The sequence below is a fragment of the Cottoperca gobio genome, chromosome 15 (genome assembly GCF_900634415.1).
Source record: "Cottoperca gobio chromosome 15, fCotGob3.1, whole genome shotgun sequence".
Taxonomy (NCBI): domain Eukaryota; kingdom Metazoa; phylum Chordata; class Actinopteri; order Perciformes; family Bovichtidae; genus Cottoperca; species Cottoperca gobio.
Window position 1 is genome coordinate 18,967,412 of NC_041369.1, and position 13,639 is coordinate 18,981,050.

A 13,639-nucleotide genomic window follows, 5' to 3' on the forward strand; every position below is an offset into this window, starting at 1 on the left:
AACTGGAACATCATGACTCAATAACTCCCCAAGACCTCAAAATGATCTCAACCACTTATGTTTTTCTCTTTGTTTGTTTTTTATCCTTTTTTCCTCTCATATTTTTTCAATTTTCCTCAGTCATCCTTTGTCTTTCTTCCTTTTCTCTCTTTGTCTTATCGCTTTGTCTTCTCATCCGTCCCTCCAGATCACAATCCGCAGACAGTGGAAGCATGTATATGATGAATTGGGCGGGAACCCCAGCAGCACAAGTGCCGCCACGTGTACACGGAGACATTATGAGAGGTGAGTTATCATGTTCGGCAGTTATATATGACACATTATGCATGCACACGGGAAACAGCTTGCATCGCCTGAAGTGAGTAAACTCCCTCACAGCTGCATCAAATATGATTTCACAATACTTTATTCATAACATCAGGACACTACAAGACACAAATTGATCTTATTCCGGGGAAGTTTTACCCATATGTGAAGAATAGTCTCTCACTGTTAGGGCATGCCTTTCTAATAGGATTAAGAAATGCTTTCCTTATGGACTTCAATCAAATCATGATGCAATGAGATGCAGTTATTTTCTTTGCATTCATTGATTAGTTTTGTGGCACTATGGAACCAATTATGCAGTAAACTCCACCCATGCTGCTCTGCAAGCAGGCTAAAGGGGATTTAAAAGCTGCAATGACTGCAATGTTTTGAATTATTAAGTGACCTACATGGATGTACATATATACAGTAAATACTCTTTCCAGCATATATGCATTGCAAGCACACAGATCTGCAACATAACATGAAAACAGCACCTTAATGTATTCATCTAATCATTCAGTCAGATACTGCAGCATTTTGAACCTCCACATTATAATCACTCAGATGGTATTACTAAACCAAAGCAAGCATATGAATATGATCCTGAGGGAGCTGTGAGGATATTATGCAGGGCTGCTTGCACACACTCACACACACACACACATACACACCCACGCACACCAACGTGCACACACACCCACTTTCCCAAGGTTAAACAAATGCCAAATACGATCTCCCCAACAAGGGATAACCAGTCGCTCATGATGCAGGTCATTCCACCGGGCAGGCGACCCTCTCTACACCCGTCTGCAGGTTCATACATCAGCACAGCTCTCTCTCTCACACACACACACACACACACACACACACTGTCAGTAATACAGCAATATGCCAGCAGCACCATATGAGGGAGCCGAGCAGCTTCATATTGTGTTAGATTGCATGCTGTAAGCAAATTCTAAAGCACATGCAGTGGTGACCGGAGAGGCTTTTCCAGGAAACCATAAGTGCGAGAGTGTATTGTTCAGTGTGTTGTGTTTGTACACAAGTCGACTATTTGGCTCTAAATGTTCGGCTGAGGGTGATTTCAGTGTTTACGCTGCGTTCCTTGCTCTATTTTAGAGTCGGAGTTCCTTATTTATACTAATAATTGTTATTACCTCAACACCTATTGTCAGAGATGATGCTGGCCAAATATAATTTATGTCTTTATGCCTTTGATCCTTGTTTTGTGAAATCAGTCTGATGTGTCTCTGCCAAGTAATGACTTTGAAGCCAGATGTGAAAAGCTGTATTGTTCATGTTCGTTTATAGGGTGTAAATAGGGTCGTAGGAAGACAGGCGGGGTAGGTCCACAGCGCGTGGGAAGCGCTGAGGTGTGACTGCTGCTACGCTGGCCTTTCCTTCTCTCGCCACCGACAAGCAGCTGAGAGAAAATAATGCTGAATCAATACAAAGCAATAATATCCACACACTGCAGTGAATATCAGGCTGACAGAGAACGAAGGTGTAGGAGGGAGGGGTGGAGGTGATGGGGCATGTGTGTGAGAGAGAGAGAGAGAGAGAGAGAGAGAGAGAGAGAGAGAGAGAGAGAGAGAGAGAGAGAGAGAGAGAGAGAAGGAGGGAGATCAGCTGAGCAAGTTTCCATTCAGGGGAATAATTTTAGCTGAGCCTTGGTGTTTGGGCTGCTTGGAGGGCAATTAGCTTCATTGTATTAACTCAGCAAACACGGCCATTCTCTCCGCATGATGAATGAGGCTGTTTGTGGGCTCGCTGAAGTGTGTGTTTGTTCCCCAGAGGCGTCTTTGTTTCCACCTTTAATCATTAGTCAATGTGCAACAGAAATATAATTCACAGGGAAGAATGTACAGTGTACAAACTGGAACAACACTTATGTTTTCCTCCTCTCTCAGTGGGATCACTTCTGATTTGTCTCAGCGGGCAAAAGTACAGTAGAGCAGGAAATATAAAGTCTGAAGCCAGTAGGAAGAAAGGAAACAATATTTCAGGACATAATTGCTTTAAATGAAGTGGATATTTGTGGTATTATTTGGGTTAAAGACTTTGAATATCCACAAGTATTCAGCTCTTAAATTTAAATTATACACATTACCCCTTTACAGCCCTAATGGTAAAATCATATGAAATGGTTTCCTTGGAGATGTTATTGTGAAAGATGGAGCCAGGGGCATAATCACTATATTTATGCTGTCCAGGAGCAAGTGGTAATCACTGGTAGTAATGGAGTTACATGGTTGGAATTGAACAGGAGATAACCTCAGCTAATTGTCATTTTCAAACTTACGGTTTTTTAGTCGCTGAGCGCCGTTCATTAGTGCGCAGGGAGAAATCAATGCAGAAATGTCCAAGCCAAGGTCTGCCGCCGCAGCTACGGGGAAGCTTTAATGATATTTATTTAAACCGTTTCCCGAGATTAGCTGTCAGGGCCCAGCGCTCTGAATTAAAAATGAGGTCATGAAAAAGATGGCATCAATAACCTTGAAATAGACTGCCTTTTGCTTCTGTGCTGTGCCATTTTCTCTGTGCCCCCCCCGCCCCCCTCCCACTCCCTGCCTTGCACTTCATGCTGTTTCTTTCATTATACAGGTCAGCGCCTTTTAACACTTCCTACATATTTAATCTTCCTGGTTTCCTACGTGATCTCTTGTTACAGAAACATCACATTTCACTATATCAGTTAATTTCTGCCTGTTACACATTTCTAATACCTCGCCATGTCTTGGCACTCTAATGTAATTGCACAACAGGGTTGGTATTGGGGGGGTATTGGAGGGGGGTGTATCCATGGCAACAGAGAAGCAATTTAGAATAATTTGCTATTTAAAAACTCTGAGGTTTTGGGCAATAGCGGAGAGCGCAGATGAGGGGTTTTGGATTAGATCATTTCATCTCTTAAAGTATTAGATGTTTGCCAGATGTACTGTAGTCCAAGGCCTTGAAATATTCTCCGGCTCATATGCAGATATACGTTTCTTTAAAAGACAGATGCACGTCTGTTCCAATTCTAGTGGACTAGATGTTTTATTGATTCAGCCTTTATTCATTCCTCCTGCTATCGACGTTCCACTGCATTCACTGAAGCTGCTCTCCAGCTATAAAAATACACGGGTTGCTCATAATTATTAGGAAACCTTGAGCCAGTCTTCACACTTTGAAGCACAATGGAGTTCAGATTTGGGGAAGAGAAAGAGGACAGGAGATTTTTATTCTGGTAGATGCTCTGTATCTTGCATTTGTCAGCATCTCTTTGCATTGTCCTTGCTGTATTGCAGACACGTGAAATGTGGCACATTAATCTTAAACATGCCTTGACTAATACTGTAGCTCAAACACTTTAATGACTCTGGTCTCTTGTTCTACAGCAGAGGGATTACAGTAAGAAGTGGAGGGGAAGGAGATTCACCTTCATCTCCTCCCTGCTTTTTTATTCCAGACAGGAGAAAGACAAACACAATGACAGATCTTAATGAACAAGCAAAAGACGATTCAATATTAAGAAATAAAGTAGGAAAGACAAAGAGGCAGAGAAGTTGCAACATGGTCGCATGTCGTCTGTCAACATTCCTTAACAGTGTAAACAATGTCTCAACATGTTGTCCGCATCAAAGGAATGGCCAGATTCTTTGCATATGCCTCTTGTACTGAACTGGGACTTCATATTGAGTGGGAAAGCAGCCAAAGAGCAGCATGTTCTTTACACTAAAATAGCAGGCAGCTATTTTAACCTCTGGGAGCTACATGGTTTCCAGAAGACAAAATGCCTCATTGAGCATTCGGTGATAAAAACCTATCTTTTTCTGCAGCGATCTCACAAATCACAATATTGGATGATTTCTTTATGCATGGGATTTAATCAAAAGGTCCAAGGTTTCGTTCCCTAGTGGCATTGAGAAATCACAAATTATGCCACCGACGTGTGACAGGCAATCGACTGTATGAGAATCTATTCAAGTCTACTGAGATTAATAACTAGTTCAGTGTAGCAAATTAAATTAATGACATTCTTGCAAAGGTTTTAGTCCACTGAAGGGCAGCAAGGGGGAACATATGCTGTATATTTTTGGATATTAATACTTGAGTGTGTCTTTATGCAGAATAGCACACATTTATTTTAAACAGTTAGCACTCTTGGCTCACACCTGCTATGGCGAACATTTACCGCACACTGCAGCAGCAGCAGCTAATGAGAGCAAACCCCGGGGGAACAGTAGAGGTCATTTTAAATCTGGTATTTTCAGACTTGACAAAGGACTTAAGTTTTTCATACATTCCTGCGCTGCCCTCCTGTTTTAACTGCATGAATGAGGGTCACCTCAAGTGGTTTGGCTTCGAGACAAAAGAGGGGCTTTGAGGCATGAATCCAAAGCAGAGAGGGACCAGCTACAATGTCTGCTTATCCCTCTGCTGGCATCTTGTCTCTCCCTTTCTCCACTGCAGTTATTGTTTTCTCATTGATGTGATGATGCTTAATCATTGCATTTAGATTCCATAAAGATTTGATTTGATCTTTTCTTTAATTTTATTCTCTTTTCCTCGCGGGCTTGTAAAAAGTAAGTCATTTTCTATCCTCCAAATCTTTCTACAGCCCCGGGGGCTTGTCCACCAGCTCTTTAAATAGTTTCTTTTCCTTTTTTTTTCTTCCCCCTGCATGAAGCAGCTCTTGTGATCTTAACACAACACCAGTTAAAATTAATTTCAGCACGGATGGGAGGGAAATTGTTGAAATGGAACAGCCCGCAGGCTTTTTCCCACTTATTTGGTGACTTAGGCATTTCTTGGATTCTAGCACACAGCTTGTTCCTGTAACATAAAACTCAGATGAGAGCAGCACATTGCTGGTAAAGTCACCTTGTTTTTGCCAAGTTGTGTTTTTTAGGGGGAGGTGCTTTGTGTGCAATCCTTTATTTCAAAGGCACAGACCTGCTTAGTTGACAGTTGTGCTTTAACGTCGTGCTTTACACCGTTATTGATCTTGATCACACCGATATAATGCGTTATATATGAATATATATATATATATATATATATATATATGGAGCGATATTTGTAACATAATTACATCTTCTGTGCCGATTTCACGTTTTTAATTTAATCTCTAAACTCCATATTTTACTTGCTTGTTATCAACATGGAAAATGGCTGCTTAAACAAAAGCCGGCTGATAAATTGGCATGAGAGGAAGTTAAGTATTTATTGACCTCATAAAAATGTTGCCTCTCCTGCCTTAATGAAATTCCTTCCTGGAATCTCTCAGTGCAGCACACGCCCCCAAGTGGCTCTAACCATTAACTGCGCCTGGTCTTCTCTCAGCGAATGCAGGGGCTGCCAAACTCAACTCTTCCCCCTTCCTTGGAGGAAATTGCTACTTATATAAGTGTTATAGTATTATGAGTGCTATATTACATGATCATGACTAAGTTATATACACTGCTTGAAATTACTCTTTCACACCCTGAGCGCTATTATGAGTTTGCACCTTTTTTTTTTAACATAGAGGTAAAAATGGAAAATAGTAGTAAGTGCCCTGAAGCTTGAACCTTATTTGCTCATTCAGCCATTTCTGAACATTTACATAAAACTCTAATTGAAAGTCGGACTCATAGGAGGAATAGTTTTTGTAGATTTGTCATCTTGTAATAATTAAGCGTAACAAAGCAAATAATTCAGATGTAGGGGACTTCCTGAGACTGATTTTAGCCTTTTCATTTGGAACTATTTAAGGCTCCAGTAATTTCCCCGGGCTCAGCTCTTACATTATCCGGGCCTGTGACACCCCACCCCCTCCCCGTATTGACATTCCATAAAGTTGACCCAGGCCAAGGAAGCCGTCTTCTTTCCCACAGATCATTGTGATCGTCAACAGTGCACCCTATAGTTTATAGAAGTAGTATATACTGTATATATATATACTGTATATACCTCCTGTATAGCCCTTTGATCTCTAATAGGACAGCTGGACATTTGCACATGATGAACACACATTTACAAGCCTTTCTGTGCAATAATGCCTAATAATAGAGCGCCAGAGAATCACTTCCCTATTTGTAATGAATTTCCACTGCTGCTATTTTAAAGTAAAAAACATCTTTTATCTCCGTTTTCGAGGATTATTCCTTCCTTCGTTCAGAATCATTTTTGCTCTTCATTAACATGTCATTATTCCCTCTTTCACTCCCTCTGTTTCTCTTTTCCCTCCCTTCTTCTCTTTCACAACCCTTTTGCGCTCCGTCTTTCCAATAAGTCACATTTAATAGTACATTTCCTTTCTTGGCCCGAGGCCTGGTGCCAGACCAGCTGTATGAAATGTAGTTTCACTGCTTTCCCTGCCAGCACTTTTGTTCAGAGGAAAAATAACAAAAAATCCCACAGAGCCTCTTGAACTCTCTGAGGCTTTTTTTTTCTCTTCCTTTTGAAGAGGAGGCGAAACGGCTCTTGATTCATTGTTTGTTTTACCGCCATGTCCCTTAAAAGGAATACTGCAACCGTCTCTTGTCGTTACACGAGAAGACCTTATTTTCTCTCATGACTGAGAAAGTCATGTTTCTGTCTGGCTTTTATGGATTGTTATTGTTAAAAAAAAAATAAAAAAAACCCTGACAAAGAAGCTGGAGAGATTTTCACAGGAGGTTTTTGAAGTTTGGAGTGTTGTAGTTTTTCAGTTGTCTTGGTTTCCTCTTCCACAACGTTTCTTATTTCTGGTCTAGTGCCAATTTCCATTTTCTTTTCTGAGCAATAAAAGTCTAAAAGTTTCCCTCATTGGTTTCTTCATGTCATTATTTTACACATGGGTATTGTTATGATATCCAGATCTTAATGTTCCCATAAGTTATGACATCAGATACGGAAAATTGACTTGGGAAGTATTCCGAAGAGAACTAACAGAAGTCAAAAATAGTTTAATGTCTTTTCTACATTATAATCGTGGTCACTTAGTATGGACTTAATTAAGTTGGAGCATATGTAGCTCTATGTCCTTCATTTAATCAAATGGACAGTGTGTTAAAAACTACAGCGGACTCTTACCAGCTGAAATATTTGTATTTTTATCACTTTAAGGAATTCTGTGATTCAACATAGTTGTATATTGAATTAGATGTAATATGCTGTGAGGTTCCTTGATTCAAATTCTTCCGGGCATGTTTTTCCTTTTCATTCCCAATCACATTAGTTTTACACACCCACAAACACAACACGCACACACATATGCTTTCCGCTCAAGGTTTAACTCGTATCAAATGTGATCCGTCTCAGCAGGAGATGACTGGTTACTCACATTCTGTCTCTCTCACACACAAACACACACACACACACACACACACACACACACACACACACACACACACACACACACACACACACACACATTTTGGCAGCAATCTGAACCTGGATTTCCCCTAACCTAGATTAATTACAATAGGATTGTTAATGCTTGCCACATATTAAAACAAGGAGGTTTTAAAGCAAGATATTTGAGACTCTGCATGCCTGTGGCAAAGCTGCAGCTCATTCTGTTTTTGTATTACCAAACAAAATACTTGTGGTTTATTGTACATTGTCCTCTTTGGTATGGACAACACAAAAAGCCGGATAGCTTGTTTACAATATGCTCACCTGCCCCACATTAGGGTGTGCAAATATATAGTTGTGTGTATTATTTTTTTCAATCGAAAATTGCTGTTTGGTTAAAAAAAAGATTTTTGTTTGTGTATGATGAACCAAAACATAGATTAGTATTTGTGCCTTTCAAGCGTTACATGACATAACATGATCATACCATAAACTCATCTGCCTTCCTTTGCCTGCATGCTTCCTCAGGCTCCTCCTTCCCTATGAGAGGCACATTAAAGGCGAGCATGACAAACCCCTCCCCTTGACCAAACCCAAGAAGCAGGAGGGCGGCCAAGAGAAGGCTTCAGGAGCCAAAGCCAAAGGAGTGGGGGCCAAGAAATTCAAAGGCCCCAACAATCCCAAGCTGGGGAGTAAAAAGGACAGAGGGGAGACAGTGAAAGGCCAAGAACAATCACAGGTCAGTCACAGACGTCTCCCAACGGCTGCCAAATCAGGACTCGCTCTTGCTCTAAATTTAATTTAATTTTAATCTCCCTGTGCTTTCTCATCAGTGCTTCACCCTCGCTCTTGAATTCCTGTTGTCTTTGAAATTGCCAAATAAAATAAAAAATATAGGAGTTTCTTATTTCAGCCTGCTCTCCTAAAAATGATGTTCCTGTACAACGAAACTGTCAATTACGCTCCGAGGGGAAACTTATTTTCTTCCAGATTACGTCTGTTTTTGACTCGTAAATATGTTTCTAATCAGAGTCCTCAGAAGTCTGCGTAGGGATGGGTGGGTGACACATACACAGGACTTTCCCCCAGGAGACTGACGTTCTTGTCCCGTGTGAAACCAATACGTTGACTCGTTTTAATTCACGTCCGTAACTTAAATAACTAACAAACGTACTTATTTTAAGCCAAACCATGATGTTTTACTAAACATAACCAAGTAGTTGTTGGGGTTTTGTTTTGTTTTGTTTCCATTTACAATATAAATAACTCAAAATGTAATTGAGAATGCACTTTATAGGAACGTAATTGTGAAGGAGACAGGGTTGCTTATTTCTTTTACTTTGAGAAACAACTGTAACAATATATTTTCTCTACATGCAGGACTCTAAGGACAAAGAGGAGAATCATGAGCTGTCCACAGCTTTAAAACAGGAGGAATCTCTGGGAGATGAACCAATTGTAATAGAGGAGGAAGAGTTACATCTTACCCTAAAGAAAGAGGAGTCCTTGGCAGTGGAGCGGCCATCTTCAATGTGCCACAAAGAGCCAGACTTCAGAGACCCGCACGCTGGTCTACTCCTCCACACGGGGCCCGGTCCCCAGCCTGAATGGAAGCAAATCAGCGAAGCCCTACAAGCAAAACTCTCCTGTGAACAGCAAACTGAAGGGCATTTCTTTCCTAAAAACCCTTACCTGCCTCACCGTTGGGATCAGAACAAACCTGCTGGACATGTTGCTCTGCCCGAGCTCTCCTCCAGGGTAAAAGACTCCATAGAAATTCACGGTGGGAGAGTGGGGAAAGTGTTACCAATGTGTAAGCAGGCAGACAGACAGTGTATAGACTTGAGCACAGATACCTATCCAGAGAAAGAAGACTATGGGCTTGTTAAGAAGGAGTCGACCCAGAGCCCCACACAGACTGCTGCCTACTGCAAAGCCAGCCAGGGGGTCATGTCTCCTTTAGCCAAAAAGAAGCTCCTCTCCCAAGTGTGTGAGTCCAACCCTTTCTCCTTTACTTCTCCTTCTCTACAGCCTCCACCTCCCACAGCAACTTCCTCTCTCCCTATCATATCACTTCCTGAAAGGGAGAGGGAGAAGGAGAAGAGGAAGAGTGAGGAGGAGGTTGTAGGACAGAGGCCCGGTTGTGTGTCGGACAATATCCCGGAGGTAGCGCCCATTTTCAGGCCATCAGTCATCCAGCATGCCCAGAGCAGCAAGCCTCACCTACAAGCCACCAGTGGCCCATCAGAGAGGAGCGCCGCCGGGGAGCTCTCGGAGACTTACAGCTGCCGGACGAGCCATCACCTCCAACCTCAAGTCAATGCGCCGTGGCAGCCATATCTCCCCCGAAGTCATGCCCAGGATGGTGTGGAGAACGCCGGGGAGACGCTACTGAAAGGCCCAGCTGCTCTGCCCCGGAGCTACACAGGTGACTGCTACTCCTCCCCTCACCTCCACAGTCTGTACAGGCAAACTGAGAACTGCCTGAGCCAGGAGAGGATGGTCGGCTTCCCCAACGGAGATCGGCGAGAGCGCTACTCCAGGGAACATGAAGGCAGCCAGGCCTTTGTCTGCGGCCTGGAGCAAGAGGGCTTGGCCTACAGATCTCACTACAGTGACAGGACTCAAACACACGGAGAGAGGAGAGACGCAGACAATGAGCCCAGAGACTTTACCATCGCTAAACCTCTCTCGCAGAGGGTGTCCTCCTTCTCCAAGCCCTCCTTCTGCAGTCTCCCATATCCCATCATGCACCAGGGTTTGGATTCTCACCCTAAGGCGTGCAGAGTTCCTCCTATGACCATCTCTCCCCCCAAACAGAGCCCAGCGGAGTCCTCGCAGCCGTTTCCCAGCCCAAAAGCTTCGAGTGATTCGTCCCTCACCATCTCCATCCGACCCTAGCAAGCGAAGCCACTGCAGAACCCGGGATCGAGGAAGTCCCAGAAAGGAAAGTCCGCGTGGTGACCCCGATCCACCCTGCCGGCGCAATCCGACGCAGCGACCCCGAAGAGCTAAAACCAGCTGAGCCGGCCCACGCCGTTCACCTCAACAATCATCTCCCTGAGGGCCACCCATCAACTACCTACCCCCCACACCTCTACACTGCCATGTACTCACCTGTAAGCCTGGTCTCCCCGGGAGACGGACTCCATCAGCACCCGGGTCTGCAGTACCTGAAGAGCCAGTCAGCAGTGTCTCCCCTCGTGCCCCCATTAGCCTTCCACTCCATGATGTTCCACAGGCAGCTGCTGACAGCCAGCCCCAGCCCGCACCACTTCTACAGGCACCCGGGCGGGGCAGCGCTGTACGGGGACCTGCTGCACCACCTTTACCCTCTCTCCACCCTCCCGCCACATCAGCTGTCCTCGGTACACCCCAGCACCAGACTGTGAGGGAGAGAAATGTATTTCTCCTTCTCCTCCTCCATCCTCAGAAACTTTTTCAGCTTCTCTTTGTCTTTATGTCTCTCTTGCTCGGGGATTGTGGCTCAGTCGAAAAAATAAACACTGATTCTAAAACGTTGGCTGATTACAGACTGATGAAGTCATCATTCAGGCAGACTGAAAATTCCATTTTCTTTTTTTTCTTTGTTTGTGTATGCATTTGTTTATATACTTTGCACTGTTCTTTATTTGTATCACCACTTACTGTATCTTTTTGTTGTTGTTGTTGTTGTATCCTTATTTGCACAATGCTCATGTGTATGTGCTCACAAATCAGTTTGCCGCTCTCAGTCACCATGAGTCAGGTTGTTGCTCTGGATGTGTGAAAAGTGGAGGGCAACAGAGAAAAGCCATTTGTTTACTGCGTCTGAGGGCTAAACTTTTTTGCTTAAAAACACTACAAGTAACATGACAACGTAAATGAAATTCTTTATATAACTAGAGATGCGTTCACCATCGCAAACAATGTTCAGCAGCTGTTTAGTGCATTATTACACTTTAGGCAGCCAATGGTGTTGCATCTGTTTCCATGTCTTCACGCTGAAAGCTGTTGCCAGTTTTGCCACAGTAAACCCTCCTTGGCATAAACATTAACACTCACTGCGGTGCTGCATAACATGAAATAATTTTATCATCCAGAGGTGCTGTGTGTAACAGATGTACTGTAGACTCACGTTTTACTCAGTTCAGGTTTATATTTGTTAAATATTTCAGTCCAGATCATAACGACACAAGCAGTTGTCATGTTCAATCTGTTGACAAATTACGAATGTTTTTTAGTTGGAGTTAATGAAAAGCCGTTTTCCTTTTTACAATCTAAATTGAATTTCATTTGATCCCAACCCCCCCCTTGTGATGAGTAGACTGTAGCAGCTTGTTTTTGTCGTCTGTAGGACCAGCATAATGAAGCAGCCGTCTGCTGTGGAATGCTCACCACAAGAAATCAGCATTTCATCTTTTTGTTGTTGACTTGAAAAGCTTTTTTATTTTGTATTTGTTGAACAGACTCTTTTTTATCCAACACGCTGAAAAGACTCACTGTTTGATTTGATAGGAATGTTGTCACTTAGGATATTATTGCTTTGCAAATATCTGTGCCTTTCGCAGTCTTGGATTAGAGTTAGCACTACAGTTGTTAAGGTTTATCTTCTGCAGCAGGGTAGAAATATCAACATTACTGTCACTCGTGTCTGAAATGCAGTGCACAGGCACTCATACAAAAACTATATGGCACACTTGGCTTTCAGACACCAGACTTGATATGTAAGGCACAAAGTGTTTTTAAAATAGAAATAGTTATGCTCTAACCTGATGGTTAGTATTTGTGCTGCATTGACTTTATTTAGCTGAACTGTGTCAGGCAGTCAAATATAGAAGAACCTGAAAAAGATTTACTGATAGTCGATATTGACACAGGTCTGGTGTCTGTCATCCGCAGGGCATGTGTGCTCTAAGGGTTTTCTTAGCAGTGATGAAAAGGTACCAGACTCCATAAAGTATGCCGACCATGCTCAACCGCCTGGAGGTGGAAAGACAACACCTTCTCTGGCTTTTACAACCACTATAATTGCAATCCAGGATGGTCGAAATACACAGTCAAACATGTCTGGTGTTTCAAAAGAAGAAGAAGAAGAAGAAGAAGAAGAAGAAGAAGAAGAAGAAGAAGAAGAAGAAGTAGCTGTAAACGTCTGTGTAAAGTTTTACTGAATACTTAAGATAAAGACATTCATTTCCGATTAAGTACTGTACATTGCTGTGTGTAGGTGAAACTGGCATTAGTGCCGGCTCCTGTACAGAACATTCACATGGGATCAATTCACGACAAGCCCTCTCGTCTTATTTTCTGTGTAAATAGCACTGTAGATAGTACCGCGTTGTTGTTATCATATAAACTGTTGTAATCTGTAAATAGTATAAAAACAGTATAAAAGTCGGTTACACAATCTAGCTGTGTCCTTGTTTGCTCTATTTCAAGGTCACCGTGATCATGTTAGATTTAAACAAACACTACAATTTAAGAATTAGGATACTCTTATTTGTTGTCGTTTCACTTTTTTTTTTTTTTTTTCTCACGTTGTTTCCATTTCTGTGCATCCTGAAAGTGTTTTTGATACAGTAGCCATCTGTTTACCAATCGACCGGCTGGTGAGCAAGACAAAAAAATAAAGACATTTTGTATATGACCTCCTGTATATTTAATTAAAATATTTTACTATCTATACATGTTTCCTCAGTTGTGTTCTTTAGCTGAACTGCAGATAAATAGCGAAGGCTGAATAAACTGATATTTAATGCCCGTGTACAAACGTCTATGTAATGTTCTTTATTTTCCTGAGTAAATGCAGTGTGAATGGGGTTTTATTATTGTAATACCATTATCTGGCTATGAGATTCCATCCGCCTTAATCTTCACAACAGGCTACCTCTGGGCTCAAAGCCAGAGAAGCCTCTCCAGTATTTGCTGCAGCAGAGAAATGTGCCAGTGCACGTATCTCTATGGGATGTGTGTTGGGCTGCAATAAAAGCTATGCTTTGACTTTTATTGCCACCCCCTGGTAAACCTTTACCATGAAAAATAT

At 42.4% G+C, this 13,639-nt stretch overlaps 1 protein-coding gene across 1 annotated transcript in view; it reads left to right on the plus strand.

The window, feature by feature from the left end:
- LOC115020328 (AT-rich interactive domain-containing protein 5B) overlaps positions 1–13,279 on the plus strand; it is a 72,415-nt gene extending 59,136 nt beyond the window's left edge. The window contains 4 exon segments of the mRNA XM_029450287.1: positions 188–285; positions 8,146–8,356; positions 8,998–10,515; positions 10,518–13,279. Coding sequence (XP_029306147.1) covers positions 188–285; positions 8,146–8,356; positions 8,998–10,515; positions 10,518–11,009 — 2,319 coding nt within the window. The 3' untranslated portion in view covers positions 11,010–13,279.
- Positions 13,280–13,639: the final 360 nt, after the last annotated feature.